Source organism: Sciurus vulgaris (assembly GCF_902686455.1).
Source record: "Sciurus vulgaris genome assembly, chromosome: 2".
Taxonomy (NCBI): Eukaryota; Metazoa; Chordata; class Mammalia; order Rodentia; family Sciuridae; genus Sciurus; species Sciurus vulgaris.
This window is the reverse complement of record NC_136462.1, coordinates 84,112,799-84,136,300: the sequence shown is the minus strand read 5'-3', so window position 1 is coordinate 84,136,300 and position 23,502 is coordinate 84,112,799. Positions and strand designations below refer to the sequence as shown.

The 23,502-nt window shown below is 37.5% G+C and overlaps 1 protein-coding gene across 3 annotated transcripts in view; it reads right to left on the bottom strand.

Annotated features, from left to right (window-relative positions):
• The window catches only part of FMN1 (formin 1), a 390,151-nt gene that overhangs the window by 107,899 nt on the left and 258,750 nt on the right, over window positions 1-23,502 (bottom strand). For all 3 annotated transcript variants that reach the window (XM_079126348.1, XM_079126350.1, XM_079126349.1), the window contains 4 exons: window positions 19,877-20,006; window positions 18,261-18,407; window positions 17,055-17,114; window positions 10,622-10,742 (listed from right to left, as the gene is read on the bottom strand). In XM_079126348.1, coding sequence (XP_078982474.1) covers window positions 10,622-10,742; window positions 17,055-17,114; window positions 18,261-18,407; window positions 19,877-20,006 — 458 coding nt within the window. The remainder of the gene's footprint in view (window positions 1-10,621; window positions 10,743-17,054; window positions 17,115-18,260; window positions 18,408-19,876; window positions 20,007-23,502) is intronic.

Below are 23,502 nucleotides of genomic sequence, written 5' to 3'. Positions count from 1 at the left end.
TATAAATGACTTGATATTTATACTAAAAGCATTTAATAGCAATACTGAGGCTAAAATCTGTGAGAGTCATTGGGCAAAATTTCTACCTATCCTCTTTGTTCGAACTGAAGGTCTTCCTTTCCTTCACTCATTTGGCTGTCTGATGTGAAAATAATCCATGTGGACTTTGACTCTTCCTCAGAGTCCAAGATACACAATTTGCTTGGGGAAAAAAAAATAGTTTGACATTCACAAACCCACCCAGAAGTCTATTTCTATGAAGAAAATGTTTCAGCATGATACAAGTTTATGGTCCATAGCTTGAGCAATGGAGACCTGAGTTATATGCTGGCTGGGTGATCTTGGCCATACTGCTTCCCATCTCAGAGTCTCAGTTTTCTCAGCTGCATATGCCTGCCCCACTCACATCAAAGGATAAAGTTGTACACATAAGTTTAAAAAAAAAATCACCATTATAACCACATGAACACCTTTTTCTTCTCTTGAATGGCAAGGACAAAAGACACTGTTAATGAACTTGTGGAGATACTCTTCCATTCCTCCTACCTGATTCTGATGGCACACTAAAAGCCTGCAGGTTGCTCCCTCCTTTCCTTGGGCAATTCTTCCCATCTCTGAGTAGAATCCTTATCAAGGGCACTTGTGTTGTCTCCAAACCTTTTATGCCACTTGTTATTTTTATTGTATTTATATAATTTCATTACTTGATAGTAACCTGTTGATAAATAACTGAAAAAGTACGATTTCTATAACTTTAAATGAAAAGGTAAAAGATGGCTGATCAACATGGGTATAGGAGGTCAGTAGAGACTGGGGAAATATGAGAACAGTGTGGTACTCAGGATTGAATCCTGGGATTGAAAAAAAGATATGGATGGAAAAAAAATCATTAAATACAAATGGAGTCTAGAGTTTGGAATCAGAAAAGTATCAATGTCAATTCTGGTTTTGACATCTATATCATAGCAATATAACATGTTAACAATGGAGAAACTGGGTAAGAGCTATATGAGAACTCTCTATACTAACTTTGCAACTTCTCTAAGAATTTAAAATTATTCCAAAATAAAATTTAAAAGGTATAGGCAAGACAGTTTTAAAAGATTGAGAAAAATTATGAATATCAGAAAAGACTGTGGTGATATTTTTAAGAATCAACATCCCACTTGAAAAACACAACAAGGAAATCACAGATGATTCATTATGAATGTAAATTGTGCAGGGAAGAACTGAGAGGATCTCTAAGAGAGCCACAACTCAGGAAAGGGTCTCATTCTTGAATCAAAAGACTGACAAAGAATGCTATATTTGACTGGCCTTAAAGGAAATGATTAAGTGATACCAGTATCATTTTCTATGATTCCTAATTATGGTCAAATTTTTCTCCATTTACTGACCACACTGGAAAGATCTCTTACTGCATAAAGATTACTTCTAGATGGCATCAGTCCAAGAATATTTGAGTCATGAATTAATTAAACAGCTGATCTATGAAAGTCATTTACAAATAGAATGCCTGAGATCTAAGACTGATATAATTTTACGGTTGACTTTTATATGCTGTAAGTATTCAGGATTCCTGGAATTTTTAGTTGTTCTGATAGACTAGGAAGGAACCCAAAAATCCTTACTGAATAAGGAAAATTACAGAACATGCTGAAATATACCACAGTAATAATAATAATCTTAGAAACTCAGAGTAGGAATGAACTTTCAAAATTATCTAGCAATATCCTTCTAAGGGTACCACCCTACCAATCCACCATAATCATCTTCTAAACTTCAGTAGGCAAAGGGCTATCAATTTCCTCTTTAGACAACTTTAAAGCTTTAAAGTCTATGTCTTGAAACCTTCTATCCACTGATGCTTGTTTGATATCTTTGGCCATAAGGAAGTAATCTAATTTCTCTCTAATAGCAAAATCAGCAATTATCTGAAGTTAGCTAATTCTACCATTTATTCATTTGTCTATTCATTCATTCATGCAGCAAATATTGATTAAACAATTCTTACTGGCATTGTACAGATAAACACCAACAAGGTTGTATTAGGTATTTGCCTATATGGAAAGAGAGTTTTACAAATAAATAGGTAGAAATTAATAGCAACACACAGTTGGGGACTGTTAATAGTGTGTCCCTATTCAAAGTGGCTGCTGAAGGTTGGATGCACAAGGAAGGCTGGAGGCAAGGGAGTACCTGAGAGCCTCCTCCAGGCAAAAGGGGTCCTGACACAGAAATGCAGAAAGAGCTCATTGAGTTGGAACATAAAGAAGGACCGTGTGGCTAGAATTTAGTGGGAGAGAATGGATGGCATGAAATGAGACTGGAAGGTATAAGAGTCAATGTAGAACAAGGCTATGAAGTTGGATTTGATTTCTAGAGCAATGAACACAAAATAGCAAGGTGCTTTGACCCGTCTGGTGGGTGGACACTGGATTAAAGGGAGGGCAGGAGGGGAAGCAAGGGAACCTGCTAGGAGTCCATTATGGCCAAGTGAGGAGCAAGTGGTTTAGATGAGAAACACAGTGTAGAGAAGGTAACAATGAATGGACTGAAGACACGTTTTGAAGGTAAGTCAGCAGGCCTCACTGAGGGACTGGAAGTCAACAGGAAGGCACAGGGGAATCAAAGGATAAATACTACTCATTTTACTTATATTCTGAAAAGGGATTTCCTTCATATGATCCTGCTAAATCCTCTCAAAAATCACTGGAGCAGAGATGGTGAGATGTGGGGGGATAAACGACCTGCCCAAGCTTATAACAGCTTATGACACAAGAATGTGACTCGAGGACTTCTGATTCAGACTTTTCCAAAATAGTAGCTTTTATTTTCATATTTTGCATTTTTTTGTCAAAAGTAAAAACAAACAAAATAACTTCTGTTAATCATGCTGATTTATAATTGGCGGGTGGAAATAGTGCAAACTGAGAGGAAGAAACCAGGACGACATAACTCACCCTTCCCACCTAGAGATGCCACAGTCATGGCTTCAAAGGAAAACACTAACTTCTTCCATTAATTAACAGATGAATCAAGTTTCAGTTTCCGTATCCTCTCTCCCTTCTGTACAATTTGTCTTTGAAGGCGTTCCATTTGGGAAACGTGTGACCTTTACCCACCATGCTGCACTTAATTGAATGCTTTGCATCACAAGTCACCACGCTGTTCAGCATTTTACACCCACTGTCTTTCTGAAATACTTATCCCAGTTCCTTAAGGTCTGTTTTGTTGAAATCATTTTACAAAAATAAATCATATCAAAGTTTTTTACAAACTTATTTCTAAAACTTTGCTTGGGAAACTAAATATTTTTAACACCATGGCAACATGGTCAGGACTCTGGCTAATGTATCCAGCCTTGTACCAGAGTTCAGGCTCAGTAAACTACTGCCATGGGCAAATGGCCGCGGAGGAGGAAAGAGCTAATAAATTAGGCATGGTCAATAATCATTCAAGTCATGTCTTCTAGAGCTTCCTAAAAGGTGATAAATGAGCCCGATTTGCCCTAATGGACTAGCTCCCCTTCTCCCTTCCAGAACACACAGTGTGCATTCAGCATACTGCAAACTGCATTGTGCAGGAGTGAGGGTAAGCACCTCCAGCACCTGAGGTACTTCCCTGCACACCATCTCCACTATCTCGCCTGGCCCTGCCAACACTCCTTTAAGCTGGGCAGGGTAGAGAAGTATGATCATCTCTATTGTTTCAAGGGAGGTTCACAGAGTAGTTAAGCTGTTTTTCAAGGTTGCACAGCTCATCCTGTAGCAAGTGGCAGAACTAAACTTTAAACTTCAATCTCCTAAATCCCAGTCCAGCACTACTTTCAACACACTAGCCTCCTCCACTGAAAGTTAACTAACACAAATGACTGGTTTATTGTTGTTTTGAGTTTGATTTTTATATATTTATCAAAGGTATGCACTCCCATAACATAAAGAACAAATGCATATTCAATTAAATTTTTCTACTATACCAGGTCATACTTAATAAAAACAATTCTTCACTTATCTAAAATTCAAATTTTACTGGGCCTCTTATTTTAACATTTTATTTAACAAATGTAGCAACTCTAAGAGAAAGAATCAGCATTACAGACCTCCTTTAAATTGTTTCCTTTGCTCTTAAAGATAATATCAACAGGAAATTGCCTATCTTAAATTCTGCTTTGGGCTCCACTGACTGACTTAGTCTGCAATGGCCATCCTCTCAACAGGAGAGGTGGACAGATACCTCCCTATGGAGGAGGAGACAAGTGGCTGTAGAGGAGCTGAGAGTCGAGGAGGAGGGTGATGAGGCAGACACATTAAAGAACTGGGTGGGGAAGGAGAAGAGGGGATTTTTCCCATTTCCTGTGCTGACACAAACTTGAATACCCAACCGCAGATCGACAACACCAGTCAACAGCATTCCTCCTTACTTCTTACAGTCAAGTCTTTGTTAGCTTTGATAATAGGAAGAGGGAAGCACAACAGACACAACCTCAAATTAAAATGGAAACAAAACTTGTGAAGGGCAAGATCAAGTCCAAGAGGACGTGTGGCCCTGTTTCTGATAAGTAGGTCCCCAACCTGCTGGTATTGCTGGAGATATCAACTCTTCCTCAGGTGGCTTCCCTTCTCACGTCATCAGTGCTCAGAGTCCCCAACCCCACCCCAAATGGCCTCCCCTTTCAGTACCTCTTTAATACTATTTTCAGCAATTTATTGACCCAGATGCTTAACTTTTTATAACGCTAAATGAGCTAAATGGCAAAGATGAATGTTTCTACCTTGTGGTTTTGAACAGATGAGGATATCCAACATGTAAACAGCTTGGCTAACTCAGTGAAACTCAGTTAAAAACAATATATTATTAACTTTTTAAAAACCATGGCAAATCCTTAGTCTCACCAGTCTACCTGCCTATAATTGAGAGTTGACTATCATTTCTGTTTTTTGACCAAATTTGAATTGTCAAAATTACACACACATATTCAAATAATTAAACTATTTCCACTGTACCATCCTTCACCAAAGGCTGTGATAAACAACAATTCAAACAATGAAACAACAATTATGAGAGTTGTTTCATTGTTTTGTGAGCCTTTGGAAAAGAATGGAGTTAAATCAATTGATTCAATCTGTTATCTTCATGTGCAAGATGAATTGACTATCGTTTAGTAAGAGCTATAAAAAAAGAAATCTCTCTTTCTTGAAGTTAGTTTCATAATGAATTTATACTTCCTATAGGTAAGTTTTTGAGATAGAAGGTTCAAGTACAAGTCTTATAAAACAAAGGTTCATCTGGATGGTTGTGGGCTAATCTGGGTGCTCCAAGAAATAAGGACACAGGGATTTAAAATGCCTGTAGATGTGACAGATCTAATTCAACATGAATTAGTCTAGAAATATTACCGCTCTTCAAATTGTGAAGATTTTAACATTTGTTGAATGCTTGGCTGATGCATTCCATATAGCATCTTATTTTGGGAAGGCTTGAAAGAGTTAACACTTTAGGATAAACCTTTCTGGGATAAACATTTATAGAGTGATAACATATCAAAAAAGTCAACAGAGCATCTTGCCTTTACATAACTGTGTAAGTGTATTCCTAAATATTTCTAAACTGTACATAGGAAAGAACATGTTCAAGTAGATAGTCTTAAATATTTAGAGAAAAAGACATCATCAGAACTATCTTAAGATACACATGAACTTGCATATCAGCCAAAATTCTCAAACAAGATTATGAGTATCTTACACTGAGGATTAACTACTAATTGCATTTTTCCAATTTACATGTAATAACAGGGCTAATAATATGCAGTTGTCAAAGAAAAATTTAGTAAGTAGTTCATTAAATAACAACATTAATGAAAAAAGATGCCACATAACTACTGTTAGCTAGGGTGACAATGTATTTGTCTTCTTAGATAAGTTTTGTAGAATATGACAACTTTTCCACACCTATCTGAAGAGTTCCTATCTAATTTTCCAATTAAAAAAAATATAGCTTTCCTATTTTCATAGCCAGAATGAATTTTTCATGATAAATAGTATCATAGGATCACGCCAAATCAATGTGTATTTGGGGGAGATGACAATACATTAATTTTGAATGCCATTTATGTCATTTATTTTGAATGTCACAAGTGTCATTTACTGTATTTGTTTATAGGGATGACAAACTCAGCAAGGCTGCCACTACTTGGCTCCTCAGTGTAGCCAAGACAGTATTAAGAGCAACATTACCCAGCAAAGGCCACAGTTGTTCATCTCAGCCACTCTAATAAGGTCATCCACTAACAACCATTTAACCCATTTAACCAACAACTGTGTTCTTCATCTTAAAAGTTTAACAGAAATATCAATATCCTTTCTTCCTAAACTGCATTTTGCAGAATATATGGTCAATAAATTTTTTTTCAAGAAAGAAAACTAATGTTTTATGGTTTATGTTGGGAAATGTTAAACAGAGTTACTCATTCACATTTTCTTTTAAATACAGACCTTTCCAGACTAATTTACAAACTCATGTGAACTGTGAATTCCTATCAAATGTTTTAATAAATGGCAATTCCAACTTTGTTTAACCATAGACTTCTTTTGGGGGAGCACCAATTCACATTTCATGCAATATTTGTGAGGGTCACTACTTGAGGAATCCTACGTCTGTGGTCTCGGCAAGGCTGAAGGGGCTGGGGGCTCTAGGTGGCCAGTTTTAACTGGCACAGCCAGAAAGAAGATGTATTAATTTCCTATTGCCATTATAACAAACCTAAGTGGCTTAAAACAACACAAATATATCTTCCAGTTCTCTATGTTAGAAGTCTGACACGTGTCTCACTGAGTAAAATCAAGGTGTTGACAGGGTTGTATGCAGAGCCTTTTGCAGGCTCCAGGGAGCATCTGTTGCTTGCCTTGTCCATTTCTATAGGCTTCCCACATTCCTTGGCTCATTGCCCACTTCCTCCATCTTCAAAGCCAGCAACACTGCATCCCTCTGATCATTCTTCTGTAGTTATATCTCCCTCTGATCACAGCCAGGAAAAGTCTTCACCTTTTAAAGACTCATTTTAAAGATTCATGTGATTAGATTAGATCCACTTGACTAGGCCAGAGTAATCTCCCCATCTCCACACTGGCAAAGTCCCTTTTGCCATGTAAGGTAACATAATCACAGATTCTAGGAATTTGGGTGTGGATATCCTTGGGAGCCATTATTTTGCCTACCACATACAAGTTGGTAAGAAAACCCTGAGCAAACACAAACAAGGCCAGCAAAATAAGACTGAGTAAGAAACTATTGCTATGATTTGTATGTGATTTATCAATTATTCCTTAAAATAGCACAGTTCCAGAGGAATCAAAATCATTGTCTGATTGAGGGATGTAGAGTAAAGAATACAAGGACCATGTCCCCAGCCTCAAGGATTTGGTTCTGTCTTCATAATGTGGAGAGAAGGAGCACAATGAATATTTTTGTTTTTGTTTTCTTGGCACTGAGGATTGAATCCAGGGCCTCATGGATGCTAAGTATGGGTCTTACCACTGAGCAATACGCCAGCACCAGCCCCTGAAACTGAACATTTTTTATGGTTATGGTACTTAACAAGATCTTACTTTCATCAAATAAATAAACAGTACACATTTGATTCCAAAGCCTTGGTTTTTAATCCTACACAATACCATTTATCTATTTGCTTTAAGACCCATCTATCTTGTATCTCTCCCCAACTCCATTCTCACTCCAAAGCAAGTTCATTCCTGCATGTCTTCTCTGAGAGTTCACACGTGTATTTCTAGGAATGTGCATGCAACTCCTTGTCATTTGTCTCTTCATGGAGCTTTATGCTTTAAATATGCCTCTCTGTTCTCATCTCCAACATGTATGAAGACTCTTAGGGCCAGAGGCAAGATAGGTCATGGTACTGAGTCATATCCAGTTTCAAAATATGGATAGATCATCACCTGTGAAACCTTGGCCAGTTGCTTGAGCACCGTGATCTTTAGTTTCCTTAAATTGTGGGAGGTCAAAAATAGTTTCTGCTTCATAGGGTCATTGTGAGGATTAAGAGAAACGATATACGTAAAGTGTCTGACAAATAATAATCACACAAAATTGTAGCTAATACTATTATCAATTCCCTACTTGCATAGAGATGCTATTAGAAGTTCGTCTCTCCGAAAGATGCTGATTGGCAACTTCTGCACCTCTCAGTGACATCTGTATGACCATCAAACATAAGTTAATTCACATCCTACTGTTAAGATGTGATGAATACTACTCAAAAAAAAAAAAAAAAAAAAAGTTTCTTCTAAAGGGTCATGGCTGCCTAAAGAACTAGGGCCTGATGCTTCTTGAAATTTGCTAATCACATCTGGTTTAGCTTTAGACATTTTCTGGGATTTTGCCAGCAGCTACGACATTTTAATGGCTACAATAAACCTCAAAGCCTCATCAAATCTTTGCTGTATGTGTGAAAATTATGTCCTCTTCAATTAAACATTCAATCTTGGTTCACACTAAGGCCTTATGGAGAAGGAGGTGAAACCTGAATGGAGATGTGAGATGAAACGGACCGCCAGGATTCTGGCCATCTTGCCAGATGGTATTTAGAAGAAAAAGAAATTCATTAGAGAACCCAGGGTCTGCATTTTCTTTAAATATTTACTGGGTACCTTTCATGTGTTAAAAACACTGGCATCTCTAAAGATTAGCAGGGCGTTTTTGTTTAAATATTCAATGTGTGTGGGGTGGGGGGAGTCATTTCCTCATTTATTTCTGTGGTACTTCGCGTCTTTTGGAGAAGTCCCATTCAAAGAAGAAAAATAACTGAGACAATGTTCCATTTTCCTTTCTAAGGCAGCTCCACCAGCTTCAGAAGCTCTTGTATTTCCTTAAAATTGGCTGAGGACAGTGTCAGTTGAGAGATCCAGAATAGTACTTCAGTTTCCAAGATCAAATGTGGTGTACCAAAGCAAGGGCCTTGGGGAAATCCTGCCCATCTCTTCCCCTCATTCACACTTCCACCCGCTTACTATTTATCATCAAACTCACAGGGATGTCATGGGGAGGCAGGAGAAGGGGAAAGATCAAACAGAGATCAGGTTTCTTCTCAGAAATCTACACGAGGGGTCAGACCAAGGGTTTTATAAGGGCAAAGAGACAGAGGAGATGGGCATGCAGAGCTTGCCCATGGTGTAAACGATGGCTCTTCCTCCTCACAGCTAAACATAAGACTTGCTGCTTTCCTGAGGACTGGCCTGGGCACTAATTCTGACATCATAGAGGGACAGAAAAAAACTCATATGTGATGGTCTCCTCTGCTTTATTATGATACACATCAAGCTCCTTGTCTTAGATAAGGATAAAGCTCCGTTTTCAGGAGATTGATAAAAATGACCACAAGTTCATATGTCATATTCCTGAACAAAGTCTATTCATTTGATTGAATTCACTCTCTCAGCCACATCAACAGGAGGGGGGAAAAAAAAAGAGAGAGCCCACACACTTTTAAAATAATTTACAAGGTAAAAATATTCACTTGTAACCACTATCCTTATTTAAGCAAGTTTTATGCCCAAAGTAAAAATAAATGGTTCTCCCTGCCACCGGGAGCAGATCTTTCCTACTCTGCTTCCATTTCCAAGCTGTTCTCAGCCTGAGACTTAGGTTTCGGAGCACTCTTTCACAATAAACATTTTTAAAATGTTTATTTTATGTCTTAGTGTAAAAATATTCCTGGTTGAAGCTCTCCATTTCCTCAAGCTCGCCTTCTGGCACACCAGGCCCCATTTCCACATTAACACACTCCCTGAGTCCTCCATGGCGTGCTTCAGGGGACTTACAGAGACTCCAAAGTAAGGGTTTATATTTCTGGACAAGGAGATATCTTCATGGTTAAAACATAAGACTCTAGAAATGCCAAAGGAAAATTCCTGTCCAGGTGAGACTACTTCCACCTTTTAAAAAAACCAAGAAGGAGCTTTCAGCATTTTGCTTTGAAGAATCAGAAATGTAAACTAAAATAGAATGTTTGCCGTGAGTCTTATTATTATTATTAGACTCATACATAAATCAAATATACAAAGACTTGTGTGTGTGTGTTTATGCAAAGAGAGATGCAGATGAATCAAGCAGGAAAGTAACTAGATAAGAAAATGCCTGGGTTCTAACTGGGTAGACCTGATTAGAGTTCAGTACATCTACTTCTTACTGATTGTGTGAACAAAACTTATCTAAGCCTCATATTTTTCACCTGAAAAACTGAGTTAGTATAGTTCCTACTATTAGGATTGTTATAAGAATGATATGAGAAAAGAGGAAGTTTCTAATACATGGTTGGTGCTATCATTATTATCAAAGTCATAACTACTCAATGTTAGAAAATGTGGCTATGACAAAATGTAGACATAATAAGCAAATGATTAACATTAATGAGAGAGAAAGATACATAAATATAACTTCTCCAAACAATGAAGGTATGTAGATGGGCAGTTCCATGAAGGCAGCAGTGCATCATAAATGAACTCTGTACTGATTCCACCCTGTGAGTCAGACGTATATAATTCTCTTGGGTATTTTTTTAAAGCAATATTAGCTGCTATCAATATAACAAAACAGTTCCTATTACCTTCCAGTTGCCGCTTCAGTTTTCTCAAATCTTTTATGAGGTCTTCAAACTTGACTTGGGAGGCCAGAAAGAAATCTTGTGGTTCAGGCAGGGGGAAAACACTCTTTTCAGTTCCAGCTTCCTAAAAGATATGGTAAACAAAGGACATTCTACTTCCCAATCATCACTTTCAGTTGAAATTCTAAAGCACCAGTCAGAAATAAAGAAAAACATTTTAAATTGCATATTTAAATAAGAGTCATTGGAACACTCTGCTATTCCTATATTTGGACTCAGTACATTCAAGTGCTTTCACATCTCACAGTGTCCTTTTTGTCTTACTGGCACTGAAGTCGGCTATGGTCATGTTGTGTGCAACATTCTATTTTGCCTTATGAGTCAAAGAAAAACTGCCAGTTATGTCTTGATTTTGGACACTCTATTCCCATGGAACAAGGCATTGGGGGAGTGCATGAAGGAAGTTACATTTGAAGTCCTGGTTCAAGTTACCCACTCTATGATTAGGTAGCCCATGCTTGGGTATGACAATGGGTTGAACACCTACACATTGCTTTTACTTACCATTCTCTGCAACTTGAAGTTCTGGTATGTGCATAATCATTTTTTTGTGTGTATGTATAGAGCTTTTCCAAATGTTTGGTTTCTCTTAGGATATATTTTCTGAGGGCATGTTGGATGTGGTTTTTAACAAACTCCACAGCTATACATGATAGAGAATCCTAGCTGAGGAACATCTTAAAGGACAAAATCTTCAGGCACACTGAAACATAAGCTCTGAGCTTCAAATATCTCTTCCAGGCTAGCTTGCCTTCTCCCTGAGTTGTTTAATATAAGCTTTGTATCTTGCATATCTTAGGTAGCATTCAGTTATTCCTGTCTCTACATACACTACTTTGCCAGCTTTCCTTCACATTCCATCTTCTCTACTGCCATTAGGACTAATTCCAAACTCTAAAACTGCTTTACAAGGCACTTTATGATCTGGCTTCTGTCTACATCTCCAGCCTTACTTCTGCCTTCCCCAATCTCCAACTCCCTGTTCCAAACCTCCATGAACAGTGGAAAGGCCACAGTCTCTTGCCTCCAGGCCTTTGTCTATAAAGCTATCCCTTTTCTGTCCTTCCCTGGAGACTCCCCATACCTTCTTGTTCATATTCATTCTTCAAGTCTCCAACAAACCTCACTTCCTCAAAGACTTCCCCAAACTCCCAGCATTTGAATGTTTCTCTCCTCTATTTCAAAAAGCCTTGAAATTACATTATCACATATTAATTACTCTACTAATTAAAAAGTTGTGGTGTTAGCTTGCATATCATCCCCATTAGACTACAGATACTCCCACAGCAGGACCTGGGTCTTATTCTTGGTATTTGGTGTATCAATAACAAATTGGTGGGTACTGTCACAGTCTACAAAATGCTGTTTTGGAAAGACTGTACCTTTAACAGGAGACACCTAATTTATCACCATATTTTCTTCTGGTTTTGAGAATTCCCTGAACCCTTCCCTTTCCTTGAAGGCCTTTAGCTTCATTTGGGAATCTAGGAGATGGTGGCTTTCTGCATTTAATCTGAATATAATATACATTTTTTAATCTCCCTATGCTTATTCAGTACTTAAAAAATAGTCAGAGCAGCACCCTGGTCTGAGTGCCAAGAAAGAACAACATCTAAGATGCTGACCACAAAAGCCCCCTCGTCATCTACACTGGAGGAACTAGAGCATGATACCGCTTTCTTTTTTTCAAACTTGTTATCAGATTCAGTCCTGGTTTCGACTTTTTTATTTTTTATTTTATTTTATTTTATTGGTAAGCTACAAAAAAAGAGAAGATGCTAAGAAATCAGGCTGGTAGCAACTCTGTGAGAGCTGGTCGATTAGAGTTGAAAGACATGACTCTCATGGGTTTCTTGAACCTCCATAGACCTAGACTTGGACCTAACACCAGGAACAAGAAGCAGGAAGCCTGGAGCAGGAGCCACCTTTCCTCAGTTAATTGCTCAATACCACTAACCACAAACATCATCACTCATGCTCCTCTCGGGAAAGGATGGTTTCATAAATCATAATTCCACACTCTTGTTGAGTGAAATGCACTTTGCATGGTGAAAGCCAGGAGAGCACCACACAAATGCAGACTTCTTATTTTTCTTTGACTGGACCCATCCCACACTTACAACTTTTCTTACTATAAGATTTCCCTCCATGAACTCAGTTCCATTGGGTTCTGCTCTCTTTACGACAGTAGTATTTCCTAGGTCAAGTCTGGCTTTCTACACCACGCATTGGAGTTGGTAGAGGCATACACAGGCAAATCTGCTGATCTAGTCTTAGAAATTTTACCTCCTAAAGAGTCTTCAGGGGCTGGGGATATAGCTCAGTTGGTAGAGTGCTTGCCTTGCAAGCACAAGGCCCCGGGTTCAGTTCCCAGTACCAAAAAAAAAAAAAGGAAAAAAAAATAGGAGGAGCAGGGAGGATTGGACTAAATCACTTCTAATGATATTTTTCCCCTTTATACAGATGATAACATATATAACATATTCATTATATGTAGTCATTGAAAGAAATAAGTAAAAAATTCTTACAGTCCTAACATTCAGAAATAATAAAAAATTTTAATATATATTTTCCATGTTCTTTTATCTATTTGTATATATTTATATTTACATACTTGAAATTATATTATATATGTATGTGTGTGTATATATATACATAAAATTTTGAAATGCATGCATGTAATTTAAAAGCAGATCAAGAATACTTGAGTGCCACCAAGTTTTTCTCTACACATTTTCCACAGAAGCATATTATTCCATTGTACAACTGTAGCACAATTTATTTGACTTTAGTCTCTCAGTCATTAGACATCTAAAATTTTTCCAGTGTTTTGTCATTACAAATTATTTACTGTAAGTAAAATAGTAAAATTATGCATATTTCTATGACTTTTGATATAATGAGGTCAAAACCCTGTTAGCTCATAGCACACCTATGCAGCTTGACAATCATATGGCAACTTCATGAGGATTTTTGTAAAGAGCCCCTTTAGAGGATATATAGTTTACTGAGTCAAGGGCAGGCTAGATGGGTCCCATTTGACCTAGAAACCTTAACAGAGAATAACCTGATCAACTACAAGTGCCAGTCCTGGGAAACGTTTGATCCATTCAAACTGCCATTCTATATTCAGTTGGCAATTTATATCTGTTTGTCTTTTGTACATTAGCTGCTGTCTCTTGTCATATTTTTATGAGAAGGGATAAGTTATCTTTTTCTTCTTGATTCGAAATAGCAAATAGCTCAGTATCGATTATGTTGCAAATATTTTCCTCAGTATGTAATTTAGAAGTTGGCTTTAAGTCATTTTTGAGATACTAAGTTTTTTCCACTATATATTTTTTACTCTAATGCATTTGAAATTATCATTCTCACATTTTATGGTTTTTGCTTTAGCTTGAATGCTTTGAAAGGACTTTGTACCTTAAGATCAGAAAACTATTTACCTATATTTTCTTACATATCTTTTGTGATTTCATTCTTTGTTTTTACATCTAATTCTTATTCTTTGAATTCTATTTTGGTCTCTGGAACATGGTAAAGGAGAGAATTGAATTGCTTCCCCCCCCCCCCACTTACTTGAAATTACTCATTTATCTCAAACTTAACACATTTATTAGGTCCATTTCTAAGATTTCTTTTCCATTTCAAGTTTTCTGATCTATTATTCTAATATTCCACACTTTCATTTTTGCCTTATACTTAAACACATGATTATTCTTTGTTATTTTTTAATCCTAATCAAGTTTTGTCCAATTATTCTCACATACAATATTTAAACTCACTTTGTCTATTTCTAAGATTGATTAAAAATTTAGCTAGTATTTCCAGTAAAGATCACATGCTTTTTTTTTAATTGTAGTAAAAAACCACATAACCAGACTTATTATCTTAATAAGTTGCTATTTGTACAATGTTGTGCCAGGTTTGATGGTGTGTACTTGTAATCCCAGAGACTTGGGAGATAGAAGCAGGAGGATCTCAAGTCTGAGGTCGGACTGAGCAACTTTGCAAGACCTTGTCTCAAAATAAGAAATAAAAAATAAAAAAAAAGAACTGGGGATAATGTAGCTCAATGGTAGAGAGCTAGCCTAGCACTCACGAGGCCCTGGCATGGGTTCAATTACCAGTAAGGAAAATTAGAGAGAAAAAAAAAAAGGAAAAGAATATTGTTATACACCTGATCTCCAGAACATTTTCGACTTATACAACTAAAACTTATATATTGATTGAATTTCAACTCCCCTTTTTTGTCTTCCCCACCTCCTGGCAAGCACCATTTTATTTTCTATTTTTGTGAGCCCGAAGTACTTATATAAATGGACTATGTAATTTTTGTGCTTCTGTGATTGGATTCCTTTCCACTTGGTATAATGTTCTCAAGGTTGACCCATGTTGTATCATATGACAGGATTTCTTTATTTTCTTGCAGTTGAACGATGTTACATTGTAAGTATATGCCATGGTTGTTTTATTCATCTGTTAATGGACATTTAGGTTGTTTCCAAATCTTGGCTTATTGTTAATATTGCTGCAATGACTATGAGAGTGCAAGTATCTCTTCAAGATCCTGGTTTAAATTCTTTTTGATAAACACCCAGAAGTGGGATTGCTGGACCATATGGTAGTTCTATTTTTAATGTACTTAGGACTCGCTCTACTGTTTTCTATAGTATCAGCACCAATTCACATTTTCACCAACAGTGTTCAACTGTTCTAATATCTCCCTATCCTTGACAACACTTGTTATACGCTTTCTTTTTTTTTTTTAATAGTGGAGGCCATCCTACCAGGTATAAGGGGATCTCTCTCTGTAGTTTTGATTTGCATTTCCCTGTTGATATTAAGTATCTTTCCATATACCCATTGGACATTTGTTGTTGTTTGTTTTGTTTTGTTTGCATCTTCTTATGATTCTCAGTAAAACTATGCCAATTTTTTCCCCAGAGTCTACACTTTTCTGGGTAAATCTTATATATATATATATATATTAATTGTGCCATTAGAATTTTTCTCCCAAAGGATCTTTTGATTTATTTCTGAAAGGGAGAAAATGGAAATTTTATAAAAAGGCTTGAGTTAGGGACAGCATCAGAAGTGAAAACACATTAGTAAGCAAGTCCAGGGTGTGTTTGGAAAACATCAGGTCTTGGGTTGGATCATAGAATAAGTGAAGAGTAATAAAAGTGTGGTTGTAAAAGATTGGAATTAAATTGGGCAGAGTCTTAATTTACTTGAAAATGGGGAAGTCATTTTTGTTTTGGGCAAAAAAGTGGCATCAGAGCCACAGGTAAATTGACTGCAGGATGGGATGGCCTAGTCTGGCACTATCTGGAGAGGGGTAAAGAGCTGGGAAGAGGTGAGCTAACTGAAAGGAAAACCTTGGAGAACTAAGGGAAGTAGGAAGGAAAAATATGGAAAGACATTGGAGACACCTTAGCTGAAGGACAGAGAAGAACCAAATAGGAGAACATGGCTTTGTGTCTGAATGACCCCAAATCATAATATCCTTCATAGAAATAGGGAAGAAGTTTGGAGGGGGTGGAATGATCAGTTAGATTATAGACATGCTGAGAAATCATTTGTGGGGGAAGGGGTAACAGGAATTATTAAAGAGTTCAAGGGTGCTTAGTTTGTCTGTTGTCTGCTGTGTGAAACGTAGGCCCTCTGAGAACAAGGCCCTGGGATCTTTGTTTTTCTTTCCTCATGCCTTAGGAATACTTGTGCAGGAGTCCTGACAACATTTTCCTCTGAGACTTTCTCAGTTCATATTGATTGCTGTATTTCTCAACAACTTAATAACAGTCCCTCTTTCTTCTCAAAGTTAGGACTTCTTGTTTGGGGTTTAAGGAAAAGGAATGAGACAGAAAATTGTGCTCAGGTGGATTCTCACAGACATGTTTATTTCTACTAGTAAATGTGGCCCAAAGTAGAGAAAATGGGTTTTTGTTTTGGTTTTCAAATTACATGTCAATTTATTCGCAGATGCATTACTGGTAAAATATTGGGCTTTCTTTTACTGCATCTTAATTTCCTAAATTCTGTTCTATAATACAGAATTCAGTTTTAAAACTTCAACCAGTTACTGAATGGATCTGGAGTTTACAGAGAACCTTGCAATCTGGTCAGAAGGTACTAAGGCAACTGGGGGTCTTTCTGAATTGCATTATATAGAGGATTGAGAATTGCTAGGTTTGTGCCCTGGAATAATGCTTCTCTTGGCTTCAGTATTCTCATCTGTAAACCAAGGAGTCTGGAGAGCTCTCAGATTCTATGTCGGACTTGAAATCTATCCATCATCCAATTTCTGAATGCTAGTAATTTGAAAGAGTTGAAACCCCACTAGTACAGCTTCCCACATAATGCCATTTCTTACCTGATCATAGTAACGGAGGTAATACTTCACAACATAGTCCACCAAATTAATTCCATTATCCTAGGTTTAAAACAGAAACTCAAATGACGATCATTCACATGAGATCTGCCATGTTATACTGTCAAGAGCTGAAAACTCAGTTCATGATACCTCTATTTGTGAGACCTGGACCTAATTCTATTTGAGATGGGCCGAATTTTTCTCCCTCCTCTTGGTCTTATCCACTTTTTTAATGCCAGCTATACAAAGAAATGACACTATATTGTCCTTTGTGGAAAAAACTAAACAGATAATCTATAAGACATCTGAAGCAATGGCTAAACAAACAAACAAAAATCCTTGCACAATATTTTCTGGCATAAAGCCAAGACAGAAGGGGGTGGGGAGGGATAAAGGAACTGAGGACTAGAACAGAAAACCATCCCTCCCTTCCCACCTTTCAAAAAATGTGTGTTCTTAATGGCATGAAAAGCAATCAGGGCCAGCTTAAAAGGAAAACCATGCCACTTTATGACCCTGGGAGGCCAGGGCGAGCCGGCCCTCCCACAAGGCAGCCTTTGTGTCTTGTTCACAGGGGTCTAATTCTAATTTGCCTGTGCGTTTCCCCTCCTTCCACCCCCTTGCCCTCCCTTGGGATGCCTAGATATGGGCTAGTTGTTTCTAAAGAGGTTGCTCTGCAGGGGTGTGGAGCCAAATGATAATCAGGCGCAGAGAGTTTGACAGTAGACCCCAGCCCAATTGTTGTGGGCAAAAGAATAATTTAAATGCTCAGCTCAATCGGTGATTCAATGGTGCTGGTGCTCTGTCACTCAAGAATGAGTAAATTACAAGTAGCCAATCCTAAATTCAAACAGACTCCAGCCTTTACATTAGGGCTAATTCTCAGTGCTTTTTCTTTCTTGTTACATTAGGAGTTCAATACCTTATCATGTATGCTAGAGAAGGAAAAAAAAAAAAAAAAAAAAAAAAAGATTGGGGATTCTACCATTGAAAATAAGTCTAAAAAGCAAAACCTGTTCTTATTTCAAAGTCAAAAGAAAGCAATGAGAGAAAAACAAAACTGATGCTCTCAAAGAAATGATTATTGTTGCAGGGATGACAGGGATAAAAGGAACAATCCAGAATACTTTTTTTTTTTTTAATTAAAGGCATACAAAGAAAATGATGGCAGATCATAGGAACTCATTATGAAAAATGAATAAATACCCGACTTTTGACGTCCTTGAGTTTGGGCAGAATTTCTAAGCTATATCCATCTGCTTGTCCTCGAGTCCGATTTCCTCCATTCATATAATTTCCAAATGCCAGAATGAGAGCTAAGATGTCTTTCACACTCTTCATGTGCAACAAGCCCTGCGATGTCAAATGTCAACTATTATGGTCTGAACCCCAAATGTACCCATGTCCATTCAATGAATATTTATTAGGTACCCAATAGGCTGTTTGGTGGCTTGTTACCTACATGGTTAACAGTGAAGTAAAAAGTATGCTTTACTAAGGCATAAGTATCTTTTAAATAAAGCATTAACAGCCATCATTTTCTGCTCAATGAAATTTAAACAGTTCCTATTCTAAATCTGAGGATTAAATTTTGGTATTCATATTTCCATTTGAGCCAGTTTTATTTTTAATACTTACCTTATTAAATAATTGATAAAAGGAAGCTGGGATAGTCAGGTTTAACTGATGATGACTTCTGAGTAAAAGGAAGTTCAATATCTTTTCAGGATCTGGTTTGGGTGTATGGATCTATGTAATGAGTATGGTTAAATGTGTAGTAGCAAGTGTGGGTAAAATCCTCAAAGGTAAACTATAAGAACACATTTTTAACACAATAGGTTATGTTTATTAAGTTTTTCAAATGTTCATTAAGTGTTTGTTGTATGTCTATTAACTTTTACAATTTCAAGCTGTTTAGAATTTTCTTCAGCTCCCTATTTCATTTGTTTTTCCTCTTATTATTATTATTAATTTTGTTTTGAATAAACATTTTCAAATGGAAACTTTATTTTTTATAGTCTCTGATGGCTTCATTTTCTTTTATTTTAGGGTAAAGAAAGAAAGAAGGCAAAATTTAGTTGTAGGCATATTTCTGTTCTTGTCTTTTGGGTGCGATTAGTGGGTATATGCCATACTTCAGTAATATTTATGCTTTATTTATTAAGATCTGTTCTGTTTTAGAGGGAGAGACATTATGCCTCCAGGTGAATGCCAAGTACTACTGCCTCTGTAAGGGATCCCTTTTCCTTAAGAATATGGACCACTGTGTGTGAAAGCCAAGAGCTAGGATATCACTTTACAATCTACACCAGTGTGGTGAAGTCAATAGAAACCAATTTGCCAATTGCTTATTATCACAATAAATTATTTCATTTTATTTCAAATCTCTAGAATCCTTTTATTTTCCTCTGTAGACACATTTCAGATGATCAAGTGCATGGGTCTATAAAAACTCTCTTTTGCACTCTGGAAAGTAAAATAGGAAATAAACCATGCTGTTTTGATTAGTTTTTAGTGATCAGTTTGTACACTGCAAGATATTGAGAAATTTTTGGAAGAAATTTGTAAAAGCAACATTTCTTCTACCTCCTTCTCTTCTCTAGTCTATACCTCCTTTTCACTCCCTCCTTCTTACACTCACAGGAGCACACACATATTCATATTTGGGCAGGATAACCATCACATTCGCCCTTACAAAAGGACACAATCTGAAGTCCAAAAGAGTTTCTACAAGACATCATCCATAGTCTCTCCCACTCCCCATTTCCTCCTTCACTCCCTGTAAGAGTAAGGCTAGCTTTCAAATTGGACAGAAGACGTACCTTAGAAGCTCGTGTGACAATCTCTACCTTTCGGTGCAAGGAAGTGATACCCTCAGAAAAAACAGATCTGAAGATTATGCACTGGGCACGTTCAGCAAAATTGGGGATCTGGGCTAACTCATGTAAAAATCTGTAAAAATAAAAATGAAACATTTTGTTTTATATGTGGTCACAGGATAATAAAAAGAGCTGATTCAAGATCCACCATGAGAATATTCCTTATTTGACTGTTTCAATTTAGCAATGTTAAAAGGTATCAGATAGGCCAACTCACGAAATTCCAACAATATGTGTTCTATTGCTGGTAACAGGGTCACCGTCTTATGGGTTTCTATAAATTACATTAGGAACAGAAAGTTACACAAGTGTACTAAACAAGTTATCTATATTCTGCTATCAGAACCAAATTAAACCCAAATAGAAAGCCCTAGTCTTTAGTTCATAAAAAAAAATTATACAATAAACTTGTTTGTAATGCAGTGCAGCATTCTCTAAAGGTATATTCATATGCAGTTGAAGTAAAGGGAAGACTTCAGGCAAATATCTATGGTAAATGATAAAAAAATTCTTGTGCTGAAGTGAGATTGCTTACTATTTTTGCTCAACTACATAAGTCTATAATTATCTAATTCTCCATATGTGTTCAGTTTTCATATCAACTTACCCACAAAGACACAGTTCATAGCTCAGTAGTTGGAACAAAGCAGACACTCGTTAAGTAGACAAATTTAAGTTTCTTTAAAAATATGGCAAGACAGATCTAAAAAGCCAAAGGTGAGTACTGACCTACACACAGTAGCTCACTGTCTGAGCAGCTGGGCACTGGTGTCCTTTGCAAAATTAAGTTGGAAGAGCTACATACTCTCCAGGCCAACCACCAGAGGAAAGGGTATAAACTAAAAAGGGTGGAAACAGCTGGATATGAATTCAGAAAGGGAGAGAATCCACTGACTGCCATTAATTTCATTTTGGAAATGAAATGATGACTAACTGATATTTCTGAAAGTCTTGGTCAACTCATAACATCATTACCTTGAAATTTTGCAATCTCTTACCAAGAATGGTTTTACAGAGGAGCAAAGTTTGAGCCTCCCTCTTTCTATACCCAAACAAGTTTCTTGGCTTATACTCTGTACATTCTGTGCCTTCAGAAATTTGGATTTTAATAAATTTCTAATTATAAGGTCATGATCTTTCTCCCCACCTCTTTCTTAAATGACACTGAGATGAAGCAAGGAAGACTCATAAAAGAAAACACACCTTTGTTTTTAAGTTCTATAAGTGATAATTATGAAAATCAGATGATATAATATAAAAGTAGAAACTCATAAAAATTCTGGATTGGGACAAAGATGAAAAAACTATACTGTGTGTAAAATATCTCTTCATAAATACAGTGCTGCATTAAACAAATGATTCATTTATCATGACTGCCACCAAGACTATCACCAGTTCTCACAAATATACGAGAAGTAAAAAGCTCATAGGCCTAGCAGCATTTGGTCCTATGATGAGACTTGGGGAAATTTATTTAGATGCTGAAAGTTCTGAGAAGAAACTTTCCTTCACTTCTACCCAATCTCCTCTCCCCTACCCCCACCCAATGTAACCATGACACATCATTCCCTAAGCAGAACCCAGAAGATCCTCAGAATATGTATACATCATACTTAAATGAACACAGCAGTGAAGTAGTCACAGAGACCACATGAGGGAACATACAGATCAACACCTCAGCGCACCCACGAGAATGAAGATGAAAAGCAGGCAATGACTTATTAACGGGCTCAAAGAGGAGCTTCAGGACAAACAGAAGACAAGATCACAGGCTCATTACTTATATTACTCAAGAAAGAGAAAAAATAGAATTTAGCGCATCTCTAGGACGAAAGCCTGACTGGGATTAGGACTTGAACTGTGAAGGCCCTCAAAGAATCCTAAAGTTCCACTCCTTTCTGCATGGTAAAAAGTCTAGAATGCATACACAGAGTTGGAGTGGAGTGGGAAGTGGAGGAATTTTACATTACTTTTGGCTAGAATCTTATCACTGAAAATAAGCACTAGAGTATCAGCCCCTGAGAACAGTCAGTCAGTCAGTCCTTCGAGCATGTGTGATAGAATTTACAATGTGTCAGGCACCATGCTAAGACCTGGAAACAGGATTTAACTTACACACAATTCCCTTCTTGACACCCTGAGAAGTAAATCAATGATTACTCTGGAGTGTGTCAAATGCTCTAGTTGATGGGAAGTCACCAAGGGGCACTGATGTCAGTCAGAGCCCTGGAGGGTGCTGTTGGCTGGGTTTCCTGGAGCCCTATGCTGCTTGCGCACATGTGAGGAGCTGTCAGGGAGAGCCGAGATGGGTTGAACATGCTCTGTGCCGGAGATGAGCAGAAGTCAGATGCTAACATGGGGTTTTATAGTCTAAAATAAGGAGTTAATTTTTTTAATGAAAGAATGAAGGATATTAAACAGAGAAGTGATACTTCTAGATTTTGTTTTAGACAAACACCATGGCAGTGGCCTGGCTGCGTGTAGATGACAGCAGATTTGAGTCTGGGAGACCTATGAGACCACTGCTGTAATCTTCCAAGAGGGAAGCTAAGATGGCCTGTGGTGAATGGAGAGGGGTAAAAGATGGGACAGTTACTAAGGCAGCAAGACCTGAAGTACCTGACTACTCCCAAGGCATGATGATGAGTGTCCAGGATGACTTGTGAGTTTGGGGTTTGACACATTTGATAGAATGGGAAGATACAGAATTCTGGAGAAGAAAATTTTAGAAAAAAATATGACTTTATATAACTTTCTGTTCAAAAACAGCCATGTAAAGGTTTGAGGGAAAGCACCAGAGCTCCTTTCCCATTTGTCTGGCAAAGTACCAGAAGAATAGGCTATTGAAAGTAGTTATCTGCTAAATACCTTGTATCCCCAACTGTGTTTTATACTGTACCCGTAGGTGCAGGGATAATAAACATTTTATGTATCTCTAGGCATAGCCTATACCTTGAACACTGGGCCTTGGTACTTAGAAATATTCATAAACTGATTTACTTTGGGGCTAGTCTAACTTTGTATTTAGGTTCCATAATAGAGAAGCCTGAAGAAGACACGAAAGCAGGCTTAGTTTCACAGGAAGGACTGCAACTTCATTCTATATACATAAAAGAAGCTCTGTGCCTCATGCTATATAGGTTATACATCTACCACACACTCCACTGGCAGGTGAAATGATGCTGTGCAGCCCTTTATTTTAAAGAAATTAACGTGGTTTATCATCATTCCCTAAATCTCCGAATGGTATTATCTGAGGTGCATGTGCACAGAGGGTTGCACACAGTATGATTTCATGCTGTAACCAGTGTCCTTCGAGGAAGGAGAACACTAACAGATCCTAGTTTGCAGAGGTCCAAGATAGTTGTGGACCACCCCAGTGGAGCATCCCAACAGATGTAAATGGTGTCCTCATTCAAGGCCACAGTAGGTGCATTAGGCCTAGCCAATCCCAGTGGAGACTCACCTCAGTGCCACCATCTCAGAGGAGAATACAAAGGATACAAAGGGAGTTAAGGGCCATCCCTAGAGGAAGTGGCTCTCAGACGGCCAGGTCCCACGCAAACACC